Below are 23,371 nucleotides of genomic sequence, written 5' to 3' on the forward strand. Positions count from 1 at the left end.
AGGGTCACCTAAGACCATCGGAAAACACAGATATTTACATTACGATTCATAACAGTAGCAAAATTACAGTTATGAAGTAGCAACAAAAATAATTTTATTGTTGGGGGTCACCACAACATGAGAAACTGTTGTGGTGAAAACACAGATATTTACATTATTTATAATCCTCTCCCTCTCCCTGTCCTTGTCCCTCTCCCTTTCCCTCTTCCTTCTTTTCATTTTCTTTTTTATGTTTTATATTTTTATAACTGAACTTTTATATTGATTAGAGAGAGAAAGAGAGTAAGGGAAAGAGAGAGAAAGAAAAAAAGAGAGAGAGTAAGAGAGATGCATTGATTTGTTGTTTCACTTATTTATGCATATTCATTGGTTGACTCTTGTATGTGCCCTGACGGGGATGGAACCCACAGCCTTGATCCACTAGGATGACACCGTCGGGTCACTTTTTAAATTTTTATAGAGCACGATTTATGTAATTTATTTAATTTAATATAATCAAAATTTTACTTTATAGGTTTATCTTTATCACCAGGCTTAAGAAACACTATGAGATGAAACGTTCTTCATAGTTTTTTCCATCTTTACATTTTAATGCTAATATTTAAATGCCCTTGAGCCATACATATTTATTCACCAGATTTTGTCTAGCTAATAATGCTTTATACTTTTGGTTGATCCTTCTTCCCAAGTCCTCTACCAAAATAATTCAACACGTTTGCTTTGTGATTTTTTTTTCCTTTACATGTTGACACATTTTACTATTGTAATTATTTTCTATTTTATTTTGTTGTCCATTGCACTGAGGGAACACCCTGGATTCATTTTAGTTGTTTATCTTTAATAGTTAAATAGGGTTCTCTTAATTGTCCCACTCTAAATGTGAAATTCATTGATTCCCCTGATTATCAAGGACTCATAGTGATTCATTTGGCAGGGGGATGCTTTCATTTTCTTTATTGCTTTAAATATAAACTTAGTCCAAGGTATTGAAAGGCCCTTTTTATTTATACTAAAGCTAAATGTGTTGGTTGAGCTAATAAAAAACAAATTAAAATATTAAGAAATTAATAATTATTCACTACTTTTTTTTTACATGTTAATATGTTTCTAAACCATCTTTAATGTTAGTTATTTTATGCCTAGGTATAATTTTATGAGTTTAGTGATTGATTGAAATTTATCTCAATAGTTATTAAGTATTGTAAGTATATTGAAATGAAGCTGGGTGGAATACAGCCATCTTTGGGCTTTGGATGCAATTGCCCAATAAGCTGTGGCATGTTGACCAGAAACCATGAGAACGTAAGCCTTTGTAAAGCCTACGGAGGCCTTCAATGTGAGGTAAACCGACGATGGGTAGCCTCAGTGTTTAAATGATCTGAAAAAATTTGGTTCTCTAGTTACATGGGATCCAAGAATGTCCATTTCCAGAAATCAGTCCACTCCGTGCCTCAATTTATACCTTTTTCTCTCATTGTTTCTGACACTAATGTTACCCACCATCCACTATGACAAAGGTAATTCTTTGAAGAGGCAAAAATTATTTTTCTTCATTCTGGCTCTCCTTCAGTCTCTTCTTCCCTCACTTCTCTCTCTCTCTCTCTCTCTCTCTCTCTCTCTCTCTCTCTCTCTCTCTCTCTCTCTCTCATATATTTTATTGATTTTTTACAGAGAGGAAGAGAGAGGGATAGAGAGTTAGAAACATCAATGAGAGAGAATCATCGATCAGCTGCCTCCTGCACACCCCCTACCAGGGATGCGCCAGCAACCAATGTACATGTCCTCGACCGGAATTAAACCGGGGACCCTTCAGTCCCCAAGCCAACGCTCCATGCACTGAGCCAAACCGGTCTCGGCTCTCTCTCTCTTTTTTTTTATCTTATTAAAAAAAATGTTCACTTTCTATTGTGAAATGAATCAATGATTGCAGTTCTCAATCTTGGCTGCACATTAATATCTCTGGGAGAGATTAAAATAATATCTCTGCCCAAGCCCCATTTCAGACCATTTAAATCATTATCTCTGGATGTGGGGTAAAGGCAACCACATTTTTTAAAGCTTCAAATAATTCTAATTTTCCCTTATTATCTGAGCCCTTAATATACATATAAAATTGTATTTTTAATGTATATTGCTAGTTTAATATTAAAGTGATCCCCAAGTTACTCTACACCCATAGAAGGCAAACTGTGGCTTGCAAGCCACATGCGGCTCTTTGGTCCCTTGAGTGTGGCTCTTCTACAAAATACCACAGCCTGGGAAAGTCTATTTTGAAGAAGTGGCATTAGAAGAAGTTTAAGTTTAAAAAATGTGGCTCTCAAAAGAAATTTCAGTTGGTGTACTGTTGATATTTGGCTCTGTTGACTAGAGAGTTTGCCGACCACTGCTCTTCACAAATTGTCATAAAGATGTAAAAAGCTGAAAAATGAGTAATCCTATGTAATAAAAGGCTAATATGCAAATAGACCAAACGGTGGAACTACCAGTCTCTATGACACACACTGACCACCAGGGGACAGACACTCAATGCAGGAGCTGCCTCCTGATGGTCAGTGCACTCCCACAGGGAGAGCACCACTCAGCCAGAAGCCTTGAGCTGGGCTCCTGGCTGGCAAGCACAGTGGTTGTGGTGGGAGCCTCTCCCTTCTCAGCTGCAGTGCTAAGGATGTCTGACTGCCAATTTTGGCCCACTCCCTGCTGGGAGCAGGCCTAAGCTGTCAATCAGATATGCCCTGTGAGGTCCTGGACTGCAAGAGGGTCCAGGCTGGACTGAGAAACACCCCCCAAGTGTATGAATTTCATGCACCGGGCCTCTAGTTTTAATATAAATATCCATTATTTTTATAAAATAATTATTTTTTACATAAGTCAGACAAATTTATATCAAAACTGCAGATTTAGTTTACTAGTTTTTATTAAAATGTCTGACAAGTATAATATTTGGTAAATGCAGCTCTCTGTAAATCAGCCAGTTAAAACATACTTAGTTTTCATCATTATAAACTTATCTTTATTTTTAAAATTCAAATAAATGTGTAAATACACCTTCCATGACAGCTATCTCACTTCTAAATATAATAATTGCTGAATGTAAATATCCCATATTCTTTATGTCTTTTAAAAAAATTATACAGGTTATTCTTCTAGAAAATAATATTTGTCATTTTACCAACACTCTGCCACACACACTCTGCAAGTGAAGGCTAAGTATTTTAGCATTAAAAGCTTGCTATCAACAAAAGTGTCTCCAAATTTAAGTTGAGAAAAAAGAAGCCGGGCTATTCTGAAACATCTGCTTCTAGAACAGTGCCTAACACTCAGTAGATAATCAGTACATATATATACACACACACACACTAGAAGCCCAGTGCACAAAACTTGGGCACTGGGAGGGGGGTTATCCCAGGCCTCTCACAAGCTGGGAGCCCTCAGGGGGTGTCTGATTTATGACGTAGGCCCACTCCCCATCCTCAGCACTACCATGGACATGGGAGAGGCTCCACCACTGCAGCTGGGGTCACCAGCTGTGAGCCCGGCTCAGGGCTTGTGGCTAAGCAGCACCCTGTGGGAGTACACTGACCACCAGGGGAAGCTCTTGCATTGAGCAACTGCCCCATGTTGGTCAGTGCCAAGTCATAGTGACCAGTCATTCTGTAGCTAGGTCAATTTGAATATTAGCCTTTTATTATATAGGATGTACATGCACTTGTACACGTATACATATATTTTTGTATTAAAATACACAGAACATAAAATCTACCATCTCAATCATTTTAAAGCACATAGTTTTGTAGCATTAAGTACATTTACATTTCTGGGAAAACTTCAGCAGCATCTGTCCAAGAACTCTTTTCACCTTGGAAAACTGAAATTCTCTATCCATTAAACTATATTTTCTGAAGCCCTCAACCTTAACAACTACCATTTTACTTGCTGTGTCTATGAATTTGATTATTCTAGATACCTCATATAAGTAGAATCATACAATATTTGTCCTTTTGTGACTAGCTTACTTCGCTTAGCACAATATCCTCAAAGTTCATCCATGTTGTAGCATACACAAGAATTCCCTTTTAGAATATCAGGACACAAAGAACTGAAGACATTATAAACCTTAGGAAAAAGGAGCTTAGTGGGCTACCCCCTTTGGGATCCTCTCTCCATGTGGGAGTCTGTACTTGTTTCCAACAAATTTCCACCTTTCCATAAAAAATAAAGAATTCCCTTTTAAGCCTGTAAGTATGGACCACATTTTGTTTATTCATTCATCTGCCAATGGACACTTGGGTGACTTCTACCTTTTGGCTATTGTAATAATAATGCTATGATCATTGGTGTGCAAATACCTGTTGAGTCTATATTTTCAATTCTTTTTGGTATATGTGCCAAATTAGAATTGCTGGATCATATGATAATTCTATTTTTAAGTTCTTCAGGGCATTCCAACTTCTCATATCCACACCAAAGCTTTTCTCTGTTTTATTGTTATTGTGTTTGTTTGGTTTTATTGTTGTTGTTGTTGTTTTATAGAAGCATCCTAATAGGGGAGAGGTGGCATCTTATTTGGTTTTTATTTGCATTTCCCCAATTTGCATTAGTGATGATAAACATCTTTTCATGTGATTATGAGCCTTTGTATATCTTCCCTGAAGAAATATATTTTGAAGTCCTTTGCACATTCTTAATTGGGTTGTTTGTGTGTTTTTCTGCTGTTGAGTTTTAAGCCAATCTTTTTAAAATTAGTATAAAGATGAATATGAGCAATGAAGCCATCCATTGTTTTATCATTGAGCAGCTGCATCAGAAAACATAAATATATAAGTAAATATAAATATGTAAATATTTCTAAATATACCTCATTTCTATTGTAAGTTCAAATATACTTGTGTAAAACTCTAAACTCAGCAATCGCCTTTTTGCTTATTATAAACTCAGTGATAACATAATTTTCTTTGTCCTAAGGAATAGCTATTTTTTGTTAATCTACCATAATTTTTATATAACCTGTTGAACAACAGTTTCTGCCATCATAGACATTCATCAATAGCAGTTATGTCATTATAGGAAATCAGTTTTCTGAGGTGTTGAAATGAACATTTAACATGTAACTACTAATAGTACATCAGCTACTGTCATTTTTCTAATGATGTGTATCTCTCCCTATCTTTCACTATGAGCAGTGCTAATTTGTATCAAACCTCCAAAGACAACTTTGATGAGAATTCTAAAACATCAAACTTATTTACATTTGCACTTATATCTTTAGTTTTCTTAATAAAAAATAAGGGTTGTTTTAAGTGATTAATGTGTTGGTAGTAAATAACATTGTGTGATAAATAGTTTCATGTTATTTTTTACTTCAGTCTCTTAAAGCTCTCTATCTAGATAAATCATTCTTTGAAAATAGTCAAATATAAAGACTTGAGGCCCGCTGCATGAAATTCATGCACTGGGGGTGGGGGAGAGTGTCCCTCAGCCCAGCCTGAACCCTCACCAATCCTGGACCCCTCAGGGAATGTCCCACTGCCGTTTAGGCCTGATCCCTATGAAATTGAGCCTAAAGGGCAGTTGGACATCACTCTCACAATCTAGGACTGCTGGCTCCTAACCACTCACCTGCCAGTCCGATTACCTCCAACTGCCATCCCCTGCTGGCCTGTTCATCCACAACTGCCTTCCCCTGTTGGCCAGATTGCCCACAATTACCCTCCCCTGCCAGTCATCTTGTGGCGGCCATCTTGTGATGATATGGGGGTGGCCATCTTGCGATGACAAGGGTGCAACCATCTTGTGACCACATTAAGGCAACCATCTTGTGACCACATATGGAAGGCCATCTTGTAACCACATGGGGGTGGACATCTTGGGCAAGGGCATGGCAGTCAATTTTCATATTATCTCTTTATTATATAGGATGTGAGACTTTAAATGAGGTACTGCCACAACTTGACCATGCATATTTTCGAATGTTGAATAAATGGAAAGATGTGAAGCTCTTTTGCTCCCTGGAAAGTAGGGAGTATGATTGTGAAATGTACAAAGGAGATCTAGGCTGATCATAGATGCATTTTCAGGCATGTTGATCTTAGGAAGCTTCGTATTTGAAAATGCTGAGATAGAAGTTGATTTCTTAAAACTATATGCCTTTTTCTTCCTTGCAGGGTCTTATATTCTCTTCAATGTACCCTTAACTCAGCCTGAAGATTGCTGATAAATGATTAGTTCATTCTTCCTATTCCAACATGAATGCCAAGTCTGCCAAAAATCAAATTTCTAAACACATGAGACCCAGTTCTAGGTCTTTCATTATGTTGCTATGGTGTATTAGTCTATGTCTTTGCCATTCCACATAATTTTATTTATTATAATTTATAAGTTTTTAATTTTATTTATTATAATTTATAATAGATAAGTTTTATTATATAAGTTATATAGTCTCTTGATTTTGATCTTTCTCAGGATATTTTGGTTCTTGTTAGCCTTTTGTTATTGCCTATAAATTTGAGATCCAGGTGATGTATATTTCATGTCCACCACTTCTGATAAGGAGGCTTATTTCTCATTTACTTTAATGCAGCAGGTATAAATCTATAGATTTCAGTTTTGTGTGGGAGCCTCCAATAAATTTCATGCCCTGAGTGGCGCCTGAGCCAATGAAGTTATCTGAAGATTTTAACAGATATTCTTTGTTGGCTGAATTAATTTCATTTCTGACTTTAAATAGTATTAAATTTAAAATATATTTCAATATTTTATTACACATTACAGATACTTCCTCTCAAATGAGGTGATTTAATTCTCATCCCACCAAAAATGGAAGTAATACTTTTCTTTTATCCATAATATTTAAAACTTTAAAGTACACAATTAACAAGAGGTGTTTTATAATGTTTTACTAGAGGCCTGGTGAGTGAAATTTGGGGGGTGGGGGAGGGTGTCCCTCAGCCCAGCCTGCACCCTCTCCAATCCAGGACCCCTTGGGAGATGTCCGACTGTCGGTTTAGGCCCAATCCCAGGCAGTCAGACATCCCTCTCACAATCCTGGACTGCTGGCTCCTAATTTCTCACCTGCCTGCTTGCCAGGTCACCCCCTAATGTCCCTCGCCACCAGCCTTATTGCACCTCACTGCCTCCGTGTGCCAGTGTAATTGCCCCTAACTGCCCCCCTGCTGGCCTGGTCACCCCCAACTGCTTCCCTCTGCTAGCCTAATAGGCCCTAACTGCCCCCACTGCCAGCCTGGTTGTAGGTAGCCATCTTGTGAGGGTTAATTTGCATGTAACTCTTTATTATATAGGATAATATGTATTTTGGAAAATTATACCATCATTTTTTAAATGGTAGACAAGTTGCACTAATTAAAAAGTCAGAATCAGATTGTTCAGCATGTCAAAAACTCTTCTTCTGCATTAACGCCCATTAATGGGATCACCATCTGAGAGATTCCAGAACCTTATATTTTAAGGAAGGCTATACATTTTCTCCAACATGGGTGGGATTGTTCTCCTTTATTACACATATCATTGATTATTATTGCAGCCCTTCTACTTCTAGAGTGGGGCCAACTTAGATCAATAACAAAGGTACCGTATTTTCCGGCGTATAAGACTTTTGAAACAAAAAGAAGTCAACCAAAAATCGGGGGTCATCTTATACGCCGAGTATATCATTGTTAATGTTCTCTTTTGGATTTCTTGTTTCTCGGTCAAGTTCATGGCATTGCCATTTGTGAAGAGACCTTCCATTTATAGTATCAATGTACGGTATATTACGGTATGTTTGAAAAATGTCATTCATTAAAAATTTAATTAAAAAAAGAACTGGTGTTACCTAGGAAGTGGGGGGTAGTCTTATACAGTGAATATAGGCCTAAACCTATGTTTTAACTGTAAAATTAGGGGGTTGTCTTATACGCCGGAAAATACAGTAGTTAACAGCTTATATCTTTTTAGTGCATGTACCAACTTTTTCAAACTTACTAGTAAATAAATCAGGGTCATTTTTGGTTAAAGATTCTGGGGTAGATCAGAGAATTGAAGAAACAATTGTGCAAGCCAGCCTTGGGCATGAGCTCCAAGGACCTGAGCAACATGGCCTCATGGAAATTTGTTCCAGAGAAGCGCCCAGTAGACACCTATGCCCCCAATCCTGCCATTTGTGTGTGTCTTGGTAAAACATTCATTCTCGATAGAAATAATCCCATTGGCCTTTCTTTAATTAGTTGTCTCTCCTGTGATCAGTCAGCCAAGCTAATACCACCATGACATTCTTGGTAATGAGCATTAAAGGGCCCTACCCTGTCTCCCTCCTGCTACACTCCTTCCCAGTTGGCAAGGGGTCTCTGTTCCTGAGCCTAAGTTCTTTACCTCATTATTTTTTATAAATTTTTTAAACACACACACACACACACACACACACACACACAAATGTAATGGTTTTGTTTTTTTCCAGTTATTCCCACACTTTATTTCTACGGGATCAATGTTAATAAAGTCTTCAGCTTTATGTAACACTTGATGTCTCCTTTCCAGTGCAAATATACATGCTGGAGTGGGGATATCAATATTGTGAAACAGTCTACAAGAGTAATTTTTAACTCTTTAAAGTCAAAAAATGTTAACAGAATTTATTTCTTACATATTACCTCTAAGACAAATGTAGTTTTGGAAGTTTTGGACAGCTAAAAATTATAATCATAGGTTACTTGTGAACAGCATCTTTGTACTTGCATTTATTAAAAAAAAAAAAAAAAAAAAAAAAAAAAAACAAAACAGAAAAATTTCAGCGAATTAACGAAGAAAGTGTTTTCAGATAATATCTAATATTTTTTAGAATTTTAGAGGGAAAAGACCTAACAATCTAGAGTAGGGGTGTCGAACTCAATCAGAGAAGGGGCCAAAATCTAAAATCCAGCCTAAATCGCGGGCCAAATGGTTTACTGAACAGTCATAAACTGACAATGTCATAAACTGACAGCGGAGTGCAGTGATGACAGCGCGGTGTGGGCCACATTGCAAGGCCTGGTGGGCTGGATTTGGCCCGCGGGCCTTGTGTTTGACACATGTGATCTAGAGTGTTCAAATGATTTTATTTCAAGTTGTTTTGGGGTTTTACAAATATAGAAATAAGGCATATTGACTATCAATTTAGTGATTAACCTATCATTCCACAGTGGTTGTAAGAGAAATAGAAATAAACAAACATAATTGTTGACTTGATTGGTAAGTTATAAAAATTGTAGTTTTCAATGTGGTCAAAATTAATAAACTGTTTATTAAATGTTATGTAATTACTGCATCAGTGGGGTGCCTCAGCCTGGCCTGTGGGGATTGGGCCAAAACCAGCTCTCTAACATTTCCTGAGAATGGTCTCGGATTGTGAGAGGGCACAGGCCAGGCTGAGGGACCCCACCGGAGCATGATCCGGGTGGGGAGGGACTGTAGGAAGGCTCCAGGGCATGTCCGGCCCATCTTGCCCAGTGCAGATCTGCCAGACCCCAGCAGCAAGCTAACCTATCAGTTGGACCATCTGCTCCCTGGTAGTCAATGAACATCACAGCGACTGGTTGAATGGCCTAACAATTGGACACTTAGCCTATTAGGCTTTTATTATATAGGATATTTTGAACTGATATTTTGAAGCAAATGCTTCAGTATGAATTTCATGCAAAAGTTGCTGAACAGCCCTTGCCAGTATTGCTCTGTTGGTTGGAGCATCATCCCACACACCAAAAGGTGTCAGGTTCAATTCCAGGTCAGGGCACATACCCAGGTTGCGGGTGCCATCCCTGATCCCTGGGGGTGTGCACGGGAGGCAACTGATCAATGTTTCTCTCTTACATCAATGTTTCTCATGTTTCTCTCTCTGTTTTTATACCTTCCTATCTCTAATATCAATGGAAAATAAATATACTTGGGTGAAGATTAAAAAAAATAAAAAGTTACCTGAGCAAAGGCAAAGACAATAATATTCTGAGACAAATGTAATTAAATACGTAATTGAATCTGCTCCCTTTGTCATTCCCTGTCAGATGTCTATGACATTGGTGCTTTAATGTACAACTTTCCTCTTATGCCACACTCCACTGGAGTGAAGATAAATTTTGAGCAAAGTGTGTATTTCTTCTTAATATAGCAATTAAAATTTTTTACTTTGACCTAAACACATGACATATTCCACCCATCATGGATCTTTTTTAAGTCCAAGCTTGAATCTACCATGTAAACAAATATTTTTAATGATTGGGCCACTTTTAATGATGATTGTAATTTTCCTAAGTAATTTTTTTCTTTTCCTACAATTTTATGTAGAATACCAAATTCCTCTTCCTCAAATTGATCTTCCTTTATTATCTTAACTGGAGGCCTTTGGGTAGTGGGCCTAAACCGTCAGTTGGACATCTTTAGTGCTGCCACAGAGACCGGAGAAGCTCCACCACATCACACTGCTCACCAGCTATGAGCCCTGCTTCTGGCTGAGCAGTGCTCCCCCTGTGGGAGCTCACTGATCACCAGGGGCAGCTCCTTCATTGAGCGTCTACCCCCTGGTGGTCAGGGTGCATCACAGCAACTGATGTTCTGCCATTAGGATGATTTGCCTATTACCCTTTTATTATATAGGATATTCCATGCTGCCTTGTCCCATTTCTCTTTAGATTGTCTTTACTTCCTCCCTCATGTCATCACACATCACTGAGCCTCCTTGCCCGTGTAGCAACCAATAAATTACATCATTAGCTGTGCTTATATGGACTATCAAACTCACAGAATATATTACATCTCAGAAATTATATTAGGCAGTGATAATAATTACCACACAGCCCATTTATCCTCTGAACAGTTTTCAGTACTTGACAGTTCTTTTATAATTATTTTTAACTGCAAGATTTTGTAGGAAAGATTTAATCCAATGCATTTTACATTTGCTAAATGCACTTGTCAGTTCTTAGTATTTTTAGCATGTTTTTAATTAATTTTAAGTTTAAATAACCAACTATTCTTATTGCAATGGTAAAGTCCAGTTTACAAATTTTAAACACAGTTTAGCAAATATTACTTTATCACTTGAAAGGAGTCTGGACTCTGTGCTATGTTTTGGGGTATAGAAATAAATCTAAAACAGTTACTTCCTTTAAAGATGTTCCTATATATTTTTTCAGAATAAGCATGATTATTTTGTCCACTGTATAGTCAATAAATGCAACAGAAAATGTATCATGGTATTGTATTTTAATACATCTGTTATCATTGAGATTATCAAGGACACTGAATTTTGTTGTTGATTTATTTTATTATTTCCTCTGTCTTCTTCCTTGTCCTTCTAAAATTGTGTGTGTTTTGTTTTATATAAACCTTTAAACCAATTACTATCCCAATCAGTAATTGAGATATATATATATATCAATTGAGCAATCTGTTGTCCTTAAAGTAAGTGAAATTTGAGCATGTCTTGTAAATAGCCAGCCATCTCCACCATAGGAAATGGGAGAATGAAGGCATAAAAACTGAATAAAGACAAAATTGGTGGGGGGGAAAGTGCATCTGTGGACTGTACATAGATAGGTACTGTGAAGTTTATTGTGAGGCAAGAAGTTGGGAAAGATAAAGTAGGAGGCAAGAAGAAAACACAGTGTATGCATCTTTGGTCATGTTTAGTGTGTCTAATATGTTACAGAAAAATCCAATGGAAGGTGTGTAAGTGTATAAACTCAGGAAAAGTTACAGATTGGGATGTAGCTCTTGGGGCATCAGCCCCCAGTTGGTAGATACAACCATGACAATAAATATGATGCAGGAGAAGAGCAAAGGAAAATGAGTCAGGGTCATAATATGCTCCACAGGCATTTACATGTCCATATTGGACCTGGAGCCCAGAGAAGAGAAGGAAGGTTAAGAGACAGCAGAACAGCAGGAATATGATGCCAAACACATAAGGGCATAAGGGTTACAAAAGGAAAGACATTTTTGGCATATCAGAAGCAGCAGTAAAGTCCAGAATAGAAATGGTTGCTATGTCTTTTTTAAATGGTATTTAGAAACTACCATTTAAAAGTCAAGTAATTGAGCAAGGTATCTTCTGGTGGAGGAATGGGAATTAAAAAGAGCTGAGAATTTGATGAGGACTTCTGAGACATTAAACCATTAATAACGTTTTTTTCATGCACAAAAGTGTGTGCTCTTTGTCAGTTAAATCAGTTGAATTTTGTTGTTGATGTTTTATTTTCTCTTACGAGAGGCCTGATGACAAAACTCGTGCACGGGGATCAGGGGTGGTATCCCTAGGCCCAGCCTGCACCATCTCCAATCTGGGATCCCTCAAGGGCTGTCTGACTGCCTGTTTAGTCCTGATAATGGTGGGATCTGGCCTAAAAGGAAAGTCGGACATCCCTCTCATAATCCAGGACTGCTGGATCCCAAACTGCTCGCCTACCTTCCTTCCTGATTGCCCCTAACTGCTTCTGCCTGCCAGCCTGATCACCCCCTAACCATTCCCATGCCAGCCTAATTGATGCCTAACTGCTCCCCTGCCAGCCTGTTTGCCCCTTACTGCCCTCCTCTGCAGGCCTGGTCACCCATAACTGCCCTCTCCTGCAGCTTTGATTGCCCCCAACTGCCCTCCCTTGCAGGCCTAGTCCCTCCCTACTACTCTCCCCTGCTGGCCATCTTGTGGTGGCCATATTGTGTCCACATGGGGGCAGGATCTTTGACCACATGGGGGCAGCCATCTTGTGTGTTGAAGTGATGGTCAATCTGCATATTACTCTTCTATTAGATAGGATAGAGGCCTGGTGCATGGGTGGGGGCCGACTGGTTTGCCCTAAATAGTGTCCCAGATCAGGGTGGGGTTCCCTTGGGGCAAGGGGCCTGTGCTGGTTTGCAGGCCGGCCACAACCTGTGATGACCCAAGCAGAGGCTCTGGTATCTGGGGTATATTTATTTTCTACAATTGAAACTTTGTAGCCTGGAGTTGAGGCATAGGCCAGCCAGGGTGTATGGAAAGCTTGGTTTCCTCCATCACCGGGGACAACTCTAGCCTCCTGCTCTTTCCAGCTTTGTGGCTGCCACCATTTCTCTTTGAATGTATGTATCTTCTATCATTGAAACTTTGTAGCCTTGAGTGGAGGCCTAGGCTGGCAAGGGCAGGCAAAAAGCTTGGCTTACTTCATTGCCAGGGAAACCCAAGCATCCCTCCTCTCTGTGGCCATAGCCATATTAGTTGGGTTTATTTGCATATTTGTTCGTGATTGGCTTGTCAGTGTGGCTTGTGGGCATGGCTTGTGGGTGCAGCAGAGTGATGGTTAATTTGCATATTGCTCTTTTATTAGATAGACTTATTTTCTCTGTCTTCTTCCTGGGCCTTCTAAAATAGCATGTGTTTTACTTTTGTTTTATATAAATCTTTAAACCAATTACTGATATATATATATATATATATATATATATATATATATATATATATATATATAATATCTTAGGGTTGAGCTATCTGTTGACCTTAAAATATATGAAAAATCACAAAGAAAACTAAATACTTAAACTATGTGCAGATATAAAAATTTAAAGATAAAAATCTGAGATTCATTCATTGAAAGGGAGGATTGTACATATAATTTTCTTTCAGACAAATATAGACACAGTTTGTAGTCACCCTTTTTTGTCTAAAAACATGAAAAGTTGATCTTTATGATATTTTCCACTTAGCAGGCACCTTGCCTCTGCATCACAAACAGAATCAGATTTTTTATATTTCCAAAAACTCTTGCTGTACATAACATGGTCCAGTACCTCCAGTAACACTTCAGATAATGTGACACACACTGAGCTCTGCGGTCACTGAGATCACTGAGGTTACAGTTTCAGATATGTTGCTATCAATTGTCTGATATGTGCACTGACCTTAAAACTTAGCAATTTTTCTAACATAAGACAGATTTAAGTGTTCATGGTAAATAGAAAATATGAAACACTATGATTTTCTAAACATTTGAAAATACTTGTGTGATATTGAGTCTTCTGCAGTGTTGAGACTTCTTTTTATGTGCAAACTCACCCCTGATGTTTCTAGAACAAGAGTACTCAAGTGAAATAAGAAATTCATAAGTGAAGAAAGATTTGAGGTGCATAATCTTTTCCAAAATATCTATTCTTGGGCCTATTTTCCTTTTAGTATCCAAAATGTTTCTCTTCCTTTAAATAAATCTGAATCTTCAATATTCAATGTGGTCAAATTTTCTTGATAAGGAAGCTAAGAAGAATGGAAGAAAGTTCACGTAGGAACTGCTTCCTCTCAGTTTATCATCTGGCCTATTTTATTAATTGACTGAATGACTGAGATGATAGGCACTTTAAAGTCCATCAACTGAATAAATGTATTAAATATTTATTAACATAACTATAAACTTGAGCTACTTTTTATTGTCCTCTGACAGCCAACCATAAATATCTTCAATTATAGCACAACATATACCATCTTAATAAAAAAAATTTCATCAGCAGATTATGAATTATTTGAAGGTAAGAACTATCATAATATCTACCAGTGTGTCTGACATTTGCTTACTATATGTTTCTAGGATGAATAATTAAAGATTCTAAACAGATGATATCACTAGATGTAAAAGCTTATAGTCTTTTGTATGAAAAACTATTGATCAATGTTTTCATTTAGAGATCAATATTATATGACTTACCTAAGGTTGCAGCTTTTATAAGAATGGAGTTCACGAGCTGGCTGGTGTAGCTCAGTTGGTTGGACCAGGCACTGAAATTTTATTGTGTTTGATTCCTAAGGGCACATGTAGGCTCTGGGTTTAATCCCCTGTGGGCACATGTATGAGAGGCAATAGATGAATGTAGTTCAAACTCATTATATTGGTCCACATCTTTTATTTGGTCCACATCTTTTATTTGCAATCAGTATTTACTGCCCATTATTGTCAGCTTTAACTAAAGAAAAACTTTTATTTAGAATGCCAAAACTTCTGAGACATACCTATAAAAAAAAAGAAAACTATCCAGGGATAATTTATCAAATTAAAATAGACAAATTACAAAGAAAATTCATACATTGTCAAGTAAAAAGAAACCCTGGTCTTGTAAAAGTTTCCTCTTCTAACCACTACAAATGCATCTTAATGTTTCTCTTGCTCTGAGTACACTCAGATGCTTACATGTATTTACTTTTATATAAATACAAAATAAAGAGAGATTTCTTTAAACAAAGATCTGCTATTGGAAAAAAATTCCAGTATCATAAAATTTACATTAAATAAAGAGTATTACTTTGAGAAAATTGTTTTCTGTGGCTTTCTTGTGGTTATTTTTAGAATTCATAGGATACTGACAGATTTTAAATATTAAATTTATATTGAAAGTTAGGCTATAGAAGAATTGACAAAATCATATAATAAGATATTATTTCCACTCACTGAAAACATGAGTGTCTAATACACTTATTAATACTCTATATACTAGACCCAAGACCAAAGAGGAGAATCAAAATATCGATCATAGGTGGAAGCTAACTTCCCAGTGGCCTAAATTATGTGGGGATTGAATTTTCTAATCCTGTATGAGACGAGAAGATCTAGACATGACTCTTTTCATACAGATTAGTCTTTTTAGGTCAGGCTCAAAGAAATGTGGTTGTTTTTTCCAGGAGCTTGTGCAAAAGTGAAGGTAAAACAAACAAATAAGATAGAAGCTACCAGCACAAAAACAAAACCCTAAACTTGTGTCACACCACATATAGGATAGTATGTCATGTGAGAATAAGAATTCCAAAACAGAATATATTGATCGTTTTCCATAATTGAAAAATGCCACGACTCTTCAAGTTATCATAGCATAGAAAATAATGGCACCTCAGTAGCAAGGAGCAACCTGGTACCCAGATCTTGGTTTCTAAGGGCATTCTCCAGTGAAGGAAACCAGTGCTCCAAATGGCTGATGACTGACTCTAGAACTGGGTCAGGAAATATATGTTAGCCCTGATCAACTTACAGTGCTAGAAAATCAGGTAGTATCCAAAAGAAATGACTACACTGATGAGTATGTCAAAGGGACATGAGAACTAATTTAAGAGCTTCCCCTGGACAAAACTGGAATAATGGGAGCAATAAAATAAAGTAGAATGAATCCTGTGTATAAAACTACTTAAATTCAAATAGAAATTTATAGTCAAGGACATCTTTACTGTAAATTCTGTTTCAAAGCAGAATAAAACCAGCTTTCAATTGATGTCACATGCAGGATGGTGACAGTTTGTTCAAATGCATATGAATTAACCCTTTGTATATACCTCATGCTTTCATTGGATTAAATATTCATTTCTTATGGATACATAATATTCAGGCTTTTTCTTTCTAGGATTCTTCAGCCTATCTTGCTTTAGTTTTAGGTCTTTATGAATCTGTCAATCTTGTATGTTTTATTTTTTGGCTAACGTAATAATTTAGTTATTTTCATATGCCATATTCTGCCAGCCAGATTATCTTCATCTCTCTATTATGAGCACCAACTGCTTTCAGCACTGCATCATTAACTATAGAATACTTGAAATTATCTTTTATTTCTTATATTTGAAATCTATAGAGTTTATCATATTGACTAGATGAAGAAATTTAAACTTGCTGAACAGGTATAAACATTATCACTCAAATAATCTAATTTTTCTATTTACCGTGATGTTTTTGCTAACTACAATCTGATTGACTATATTCTTGTCTTTAGGATCCTCTTTTCTTAGAATAGTAGGCTTTCTAATATTTTCTTAATATAATTCATATACAATAGGGATTTTAGCAGTTGCTTGGTTTACTGAAATTCAAAGCACTGACTTGATTTCTCTTCATGTTTTTGTTATCCTATACTGTTAGGTAAATAATCCATATTTAGAGATGTAGCCTATTCAAATTTTTAAAAAACTAAAAATCTTATTATTTAGATAGATTATGGGTTAAGACATTTCCTCTGTGGAGTATGAAATAATCTCCAATGCATATATTTGCATACTAAATAATGTCTACATGTTGCTCTGGATAAGTGTAAATTTTATCTAGTGTTTATTAAAATTATTTGGGAAAGATTCTAAATCAGCCAACAAACCTGACTGTAAATTCTTCATCTTAGTGATGTCCCTAGTTGAAATATTTGCTATTGTCTTAGATGCTTTTTCTTCAATCTTCATATTTGGACTATATATTACTGTTAAAGTATCCTGCAAATTATTCAGGTTTTAGCTATTGTGTGGAAGAATGATTCAATGGATATGAAAATGCACTTTTATCAAATCTATGGTGTTTTACCATTTTCCTTTATGGAGATACTGCCTAACCTTGAGTAACTTACCTTACTTCAGGCATTCCATCCTGAACTTATAGTCTATGTATCAAAAGAATTGCTGAGCTTTATTTAATTTGTTGAATTTGATAAAAATAGTTTCATATCTTTAATGTGTATCATTTGGGAGCTGTGAAAATTATCATTAGATTTCATATCACTTCAAAGGATAATCAATTATTATGTGACTTTCTTTGAAAATCCTGTGAATTCACTTTTCTTAGTTCCCTTTAGATGAAACCATTATACCTTCGATTATTATAACTAGCATTGATGAAGCACAAAGTACATAGTAGGTGCCATGTTAAAATCCAAGAGAATACAGCAAAATCTCCTCCTGTTAAGGGGCTTGGAGTCTGAAGGGACAGACAGGCATGTAAACTGCTCTTATATGAGGTGCTGACTATTTAACAGGAATAAAAGGGGTCTTCAGTGGCATAAAACGGGCTGTTCAGCCAGGAAGTTGGATGATAAAGAGAAAGACAAGACAAAGGTAGAGAGAGGAGTTGTATCCTTGAGACTTGAGGTTGAGGATACCAGCAGAAGCATAAGAGTGTAGGTAAAAGAAACAACATATGAACACATGGGAAAATAAAGAACAAATGACATATTTGTGAAACCTTCTGTTGCAGATGCTTATGAGAAGAGCCACAAAAAATGAGAATTAAAAAACAAGTTGGTACCAAAAAACAAAAGATTTGTAATCCCTTGGTTAGAAGTTTGGGTTTATATAATAGCTAATGGTCAGCCTTTGAGTAATTAAAGGATATTTTGAAATTATCATCTATGTAACTTGCTGAACAATGGAGGTAGGACTGAAAGAGGGAAAGTTGTGTGAACATCTACCTTGGACAACTATTAAAATCACTAACTTATTTAATAGTGTGAAATATATAAAATGATTAAAATGAGTAATCAAATGTAATGAAACCATCACAAAGTAACACCTTTGTTTTTTCCCCCAGTGGGAGAGACTTCTGAAATTTGCCCAGAAGCCACTGACTTTTTGTGCCACAACAAAAAGTGTATTGCATCCCACCTTGTCTGTGACTATAAACCAGACTGCTCTGATAGGTCTGATGAAGCTCACTGTGGTAAGTATATTTGTCTGTTTTAATGCTGCCAGCTCAGCACAGATTTTCACTTTATTAGTAGAGAAACATATTGGCAGAGCTAAGAAGAAATGTTCTTTTCATTCACTATAGTAGATTTAGAATAGCCAAAACATTTTTTTAACTTCTCTATGAAAATATCCAGATGGCAGTCCTCTCTTATTCTTTTTACTCCTATATTGAAAACGGCAATAAATCTATAGCAATTTATGTTAGAAAACTTTCCCATTATGTCACTGTATAGAACTCTGAGTGTAGCCAACACCACTAGCCATCTCCGGAAAGTTTTTATCTTGAGAAAGTATATCTCAGTACCCAATAAACAGTAAATCTCTATTTTTCCCACACCCCAGTTCCTAGCAACCATCATTATACTTTTTGTTTTTACGCATTTGAGAACTCTAGGTACCTCATATAAGTGAAATCATACATAATTTTTTTTAACTTTTTTAGTGAATGGCTCATTTCACATAGTATAATGTCCTCAACATTCATCCCGTATTTTAGTTTTAAATAAAAATATAAAAGGAAGTGTAAGTAATTGGCATTGTTTAAATTATACTATGAACGTTATACATTATATTATTAATTTTAAAATAATTCAGGCCTGATCCCGGTAGGATTGAGCCTAAATGGGCAGTTGGACATTCCTCTCACAATCCAGGACTGCTGGCTCCCAACTGCTCACCTGCCTGCCTTCCTGATTACTCCTAACCACTTCTGCCTGCCAGCCTGATCACCTCCTAACCATTCCCATGCCATCCTGATTGATGTCTAATTGCTCCTGTTATTTATGACTTCTTTTAAGTGCATCACAACAGGTATCAAGCCTGTAACCTGGGTATGTGTCCTGACCAGGAACTGAACCTGCCTTCTCTTCATATATGGTACAACACTCCAACCAATTGAGCCACACTGGCCAGGGATGAAAATGTATTTTTTATACTTACTGTAAGAAATTGATTTCAATGGAATTCTAAAACACTTGTAAAATCACCACTTTTCCCACAAGACATGACAAAAGAACATTTTATAACCACCAGTAAAACATTAAAAACTAAGCCAAATTTATAAAGGTTCTAAAGGAAAAAAATAATTAAAATATGATGGCATAGATAACATATATTCAGTGGAGAAAGAAAGACTGTTACAGTCACATAGAAACATTACTGTAGATAGTAAAATTATCTTCCTTTCATATAAAAATCTATGTATATGAAAATTCTATCTAATAAAATAATAATATGCAAATTAACGTTCATTCCAACACACAAGATGGCTGCCCCATGTTGTCGAAGATGGCTGCCCCCATGTGGATACAAGATGGCCACCACAAGATGACCAGCAGGGGAGGGCAGTTGGAAGGCACCTGGCCTGCAAAGGAGGGCAGTTGGGGGCGATCAAGCCTGCATAGGAGGGCAGTTAGGGGTGACCAGGCAGGCAGAGGAAGGAAGTTGGGGGTAACTAGGCCTGCAGGGAAGGACAGTGGCAGGGAGGGGGAAGGCCTTCAGGGGAAGGCAGCTAGGGGCAAACAGGCTGGCAGGGGAGCAATTAGACATAAATCAGGATGGCATGGGAGTGGTTAGGAGGTGATCAGGCTGGCAGGCAGAAGTGATTAGGAGTAATCAGGAAGGCAGGCAGGTGAGCAGTTGGGAGTCAGCAGTCCTGGGTTGTGAGAGGGATGTCCGACTGCCCATTTTGGCTCAATCCTACCGGGATCAGGCCTGAATGGGCAGTTGGACATCCCTCGAGTGGTCACAGATTGGAGAGGGTGCAGGCTGAGCTGAGGTGAGGGACACCCCCCACCTGTGCATGAATTTCATGCACCAGGTCTCTAGTATTTTATATAAAGTATATTCTTTCATTATTCCTATTCTTAATATGGGGTAGGAACAACTTTCTGAACATTAGATATATAAAAATGAATAAGACATAGTTTTAGACTTCAAAAACTTAGTTTATACTGTGTGAGTGAGAAACTATGAAGAAAAATGTATTTAAATCTAATATGTTTTTTCTCTTTTTTTAAAAGAAGTTGTTAATAAATGAAATGTTTCCTGGTTAATTGTAAAGTGTAACCAGTTCTATCAAGAATAAGGTTATCACAGCTTATTCAGAGAGCACAAATGAAGAATAGTGTGTGTGTGTGTGTGTGTGTGTGTATACACCTGTATGTGCAATATAGAAATAGGCTTACAAAATGCTAGGGAAAGTTATGGGTAATTCGGGTTTTCAAATGTGAAAGCTGCCCATGTTCATCTGGCTTCACTCATTTTTTCCTCTCAGACTGCCTTATATGCTTTTCCCCTCACAGTTATTGATGTGAAAACACACACAGGAAGTTTTGATTTTCTGAAACTGAAGTAAATTACTTATATCTGTTAGTGTTAACCACAACTTTGATGGACAACTGCAAGAAGTAGTTGAATTTATTAATATATAAATAATATATTAACAAATTAAAAAGTCACTTTTCTTAGTCTCTTGATACACTTTTTTTTCATATCCACAAACAAAACTACACAGATTACAAAAATATACAAGTGACTTAGTTCTGTAAATGGACTTCATTTATATTTTATATTGATGGTCTTTTATATATATTCTCCAATGTAAATCATCAGGGCTAAATTCCTGAAGTCAGATAATCTACATGCATAATGGAATAAATTGCACATTTTTTAAATGACCTTTGGAGAAATATAAGAAAGAGTTGACCTTTTGGATTATTAAACTGGAGTCCTCATTTTGACTTTGACCCTCACTTGTTGGGCAATTATTTAAATTCTCAATGACTCACTTTTCTCATCTGTTCAGTAGATACAATAACATCCATCCTATTGAGTGCTTTGAGAATTAAATGAAATAATGTAAAGAATGTCTCTGTTCAGTATCCTAGAATTGATAATGTTAGCTTTTTCCATATCACAAATTTTACATTCTCTGGAAATTTGTCAGTCATGTCTTATATACATAGCCTTTAAATTTATCAGAAAATAAATGCAGTTATTCCTCAAAAAAATGTGTCATAAAATAAAATTTTCTTTTGCATCTTTACCTCCTGTTGCAAAATGTTTGGTTACTACTAAGTGAGGTCAATTCTTAAAAAAACAAACAAAACCACAACAGTTAAATCAGAAAATGTGCTCTCTTCTTTCATGGGAGGAAATTATTATGTAAAATGTGTTAAATGCACCTTGTGTTCTCAGCTGGGGATGTGCAGCATGCTAGTGGCCCCTTTCTCTCCTGCCTCTTACAGTGACAAACATCCTCTTTCCCAGTCTCCCCAGATTCTTAAATATCCTTCTCAATGCAGCAAAGGAGCCATTTCACAATGAGGATAAACTATTTAGTATTCATGTATTATGCATTATGGTATGGCAAAGTAAGGTGGATATGTGGATGTAAGGAATTAAAGATAATTATGGTGCTATCTCTTAAACATATGTTAATTGATCAATATTTACACTGACCAACCATATTATTCCACTGGGAAAATGCCAGTTGTTTAAAGAATGTTACTAATGCTTTGAATCCTTCAAAGGTTCATGATAAAGATCACACACTATCGGTTTTCTAAAGCAATAGCTATTTTGAAAATGCAGATGTTACATAGTCCTCATCAAGAAATATTGCAATGTCTTCATATCATTCATCATGCAATAATTATGGATGGGAACACTTTGATATACATGATGTAGTTCACTAAAAATTACAGATTACTGGAAATGTTTATACAATAGTAATAAAATAGTAAACAACAAGTAAGATGACAATATAAAATAAAGAAGCAATGAATTTCGAAATTAGTGGTAACAACTATAATGCCATAAACCCACACATGCCCCGAGAACTGGCATCGTCTTCAAAGGGAGAGATGGTATAGACAATGGATATTGAAGGAAGATAGAATGGAGAAGAGGAGATAGAGATACTTATAACAGAAATTCCAACCTTACACAGTTTAGATGGACAGGATTCCCTGATAGTTGCTTTTTATTTCTTTTTGTTGCTTAAAAAGAGAACTCTAATTTTATCTGGGGCAGCATTGTGAGCATCTGCAAATGCCATCATCTCCAGTCTTCCTTACAGCCACCAGAGGCCAATGAATACACATGGGGATTTTGGAAAGGTGTCTCTTTCAGAAAAAAAAAAGGCGCTTTCCTCTTTTTGTCTCCCTCAATGCTTGAATGTCTGTGACCCATGGAAGTACAGCAGTTGTCTTGCATCCATGCATGAGTGTGAGGATGACAAGGTGACAGCACTGAAAGGTGGGAAATGTGTGCTTGGCACCGCACCCACCGCACGGCTGCACCACAATGCCGACCTTAAACTGACAACTTCCCAGCTTACTGTTAATTGAAATAAATCAACTCCTGTCTGTTTGAGTTATGATGATTTGGTATTCTGTAAAGCCAGCTCCTCCCCATCAAATTCTGCAGTCCTGAGTATCTCATTTTTGTAATGCTATCATGAGAAAGGACCAATAGGTTTTCTTCCTTTTGATTGTTTTCTAAAGAAAAAAAAATTCCTATGTGCCTTTTCTCCAATAAGCCTCATTGTCTAGAATTGCATCCCACGTTGATGTTTATACTGATTAAGAAAGAGGAACATGGCATCACAATTGCTGAGATTAACCATCCGTCGCTATTGGAGCTGATGAGGGCTGTTTCACCCACAAAGCACATACCTGACTGAGAGAAGGGTTATCCCTGGAGAAAACTGCACTTCTCTCCTGAACAAGAGAGGGAAGGGCTGACTGACAAATGAGCACCCAAATGCTAGAGAAAACATTTTAAAAAGTGAGAATTAGCTTTAACCATAAAAGTTGAAGGAAGTCTGTTTTTAGTCAAGAGATAATTTTCTGAAAAATTCGGTTGGCAGGCGATTTTAAACATGAGACAGATTTCAGCCTAAAAAAC

At 36.8% G+C, this 23,371-nt stretch overlaps 1 protein-coding gene across 1 annotated transcript in view; it reads left to right on the top strand.

The window, feature by feature from the left end:
* MALRD1 (MAM and LDL receptor class A domain containing 1) overlaps nucleotides 1-23,371 on the top strand; it is a gene marked incomplete at its 5' end in the record, with an annotated part of 553,418 nt that overhangs the window by 348,646 nt on the left and 181,401 nt on the right. Inside the window, one exon of the mRNA XM_084867858.1 lies at nucleotides 18,303-18,431. Coding sequence (XP_084723984.1) covers nucleotides 18,303-18,431 — 129 coding nt within the window. The remainder of the gene's footprint in view (nucleotides 1-18,302; nucleotides 18,432-23,371) is intronic.

The sequence above is a fragment of the Pipistrellus hanaki genome (assembly GCF_964339955.1).
Source record: "Pipistrellus hanaki genome assembly, chromosome: 1".
In the NCBI taxonomy this organism is placed as follows: domain Eukaryota; kingdom Metazoa; phylum Chordata; class Mammalia; order Chiroptera; family Vespertilionidae; genus Pipistrellus; species Pipistrellus hanaki.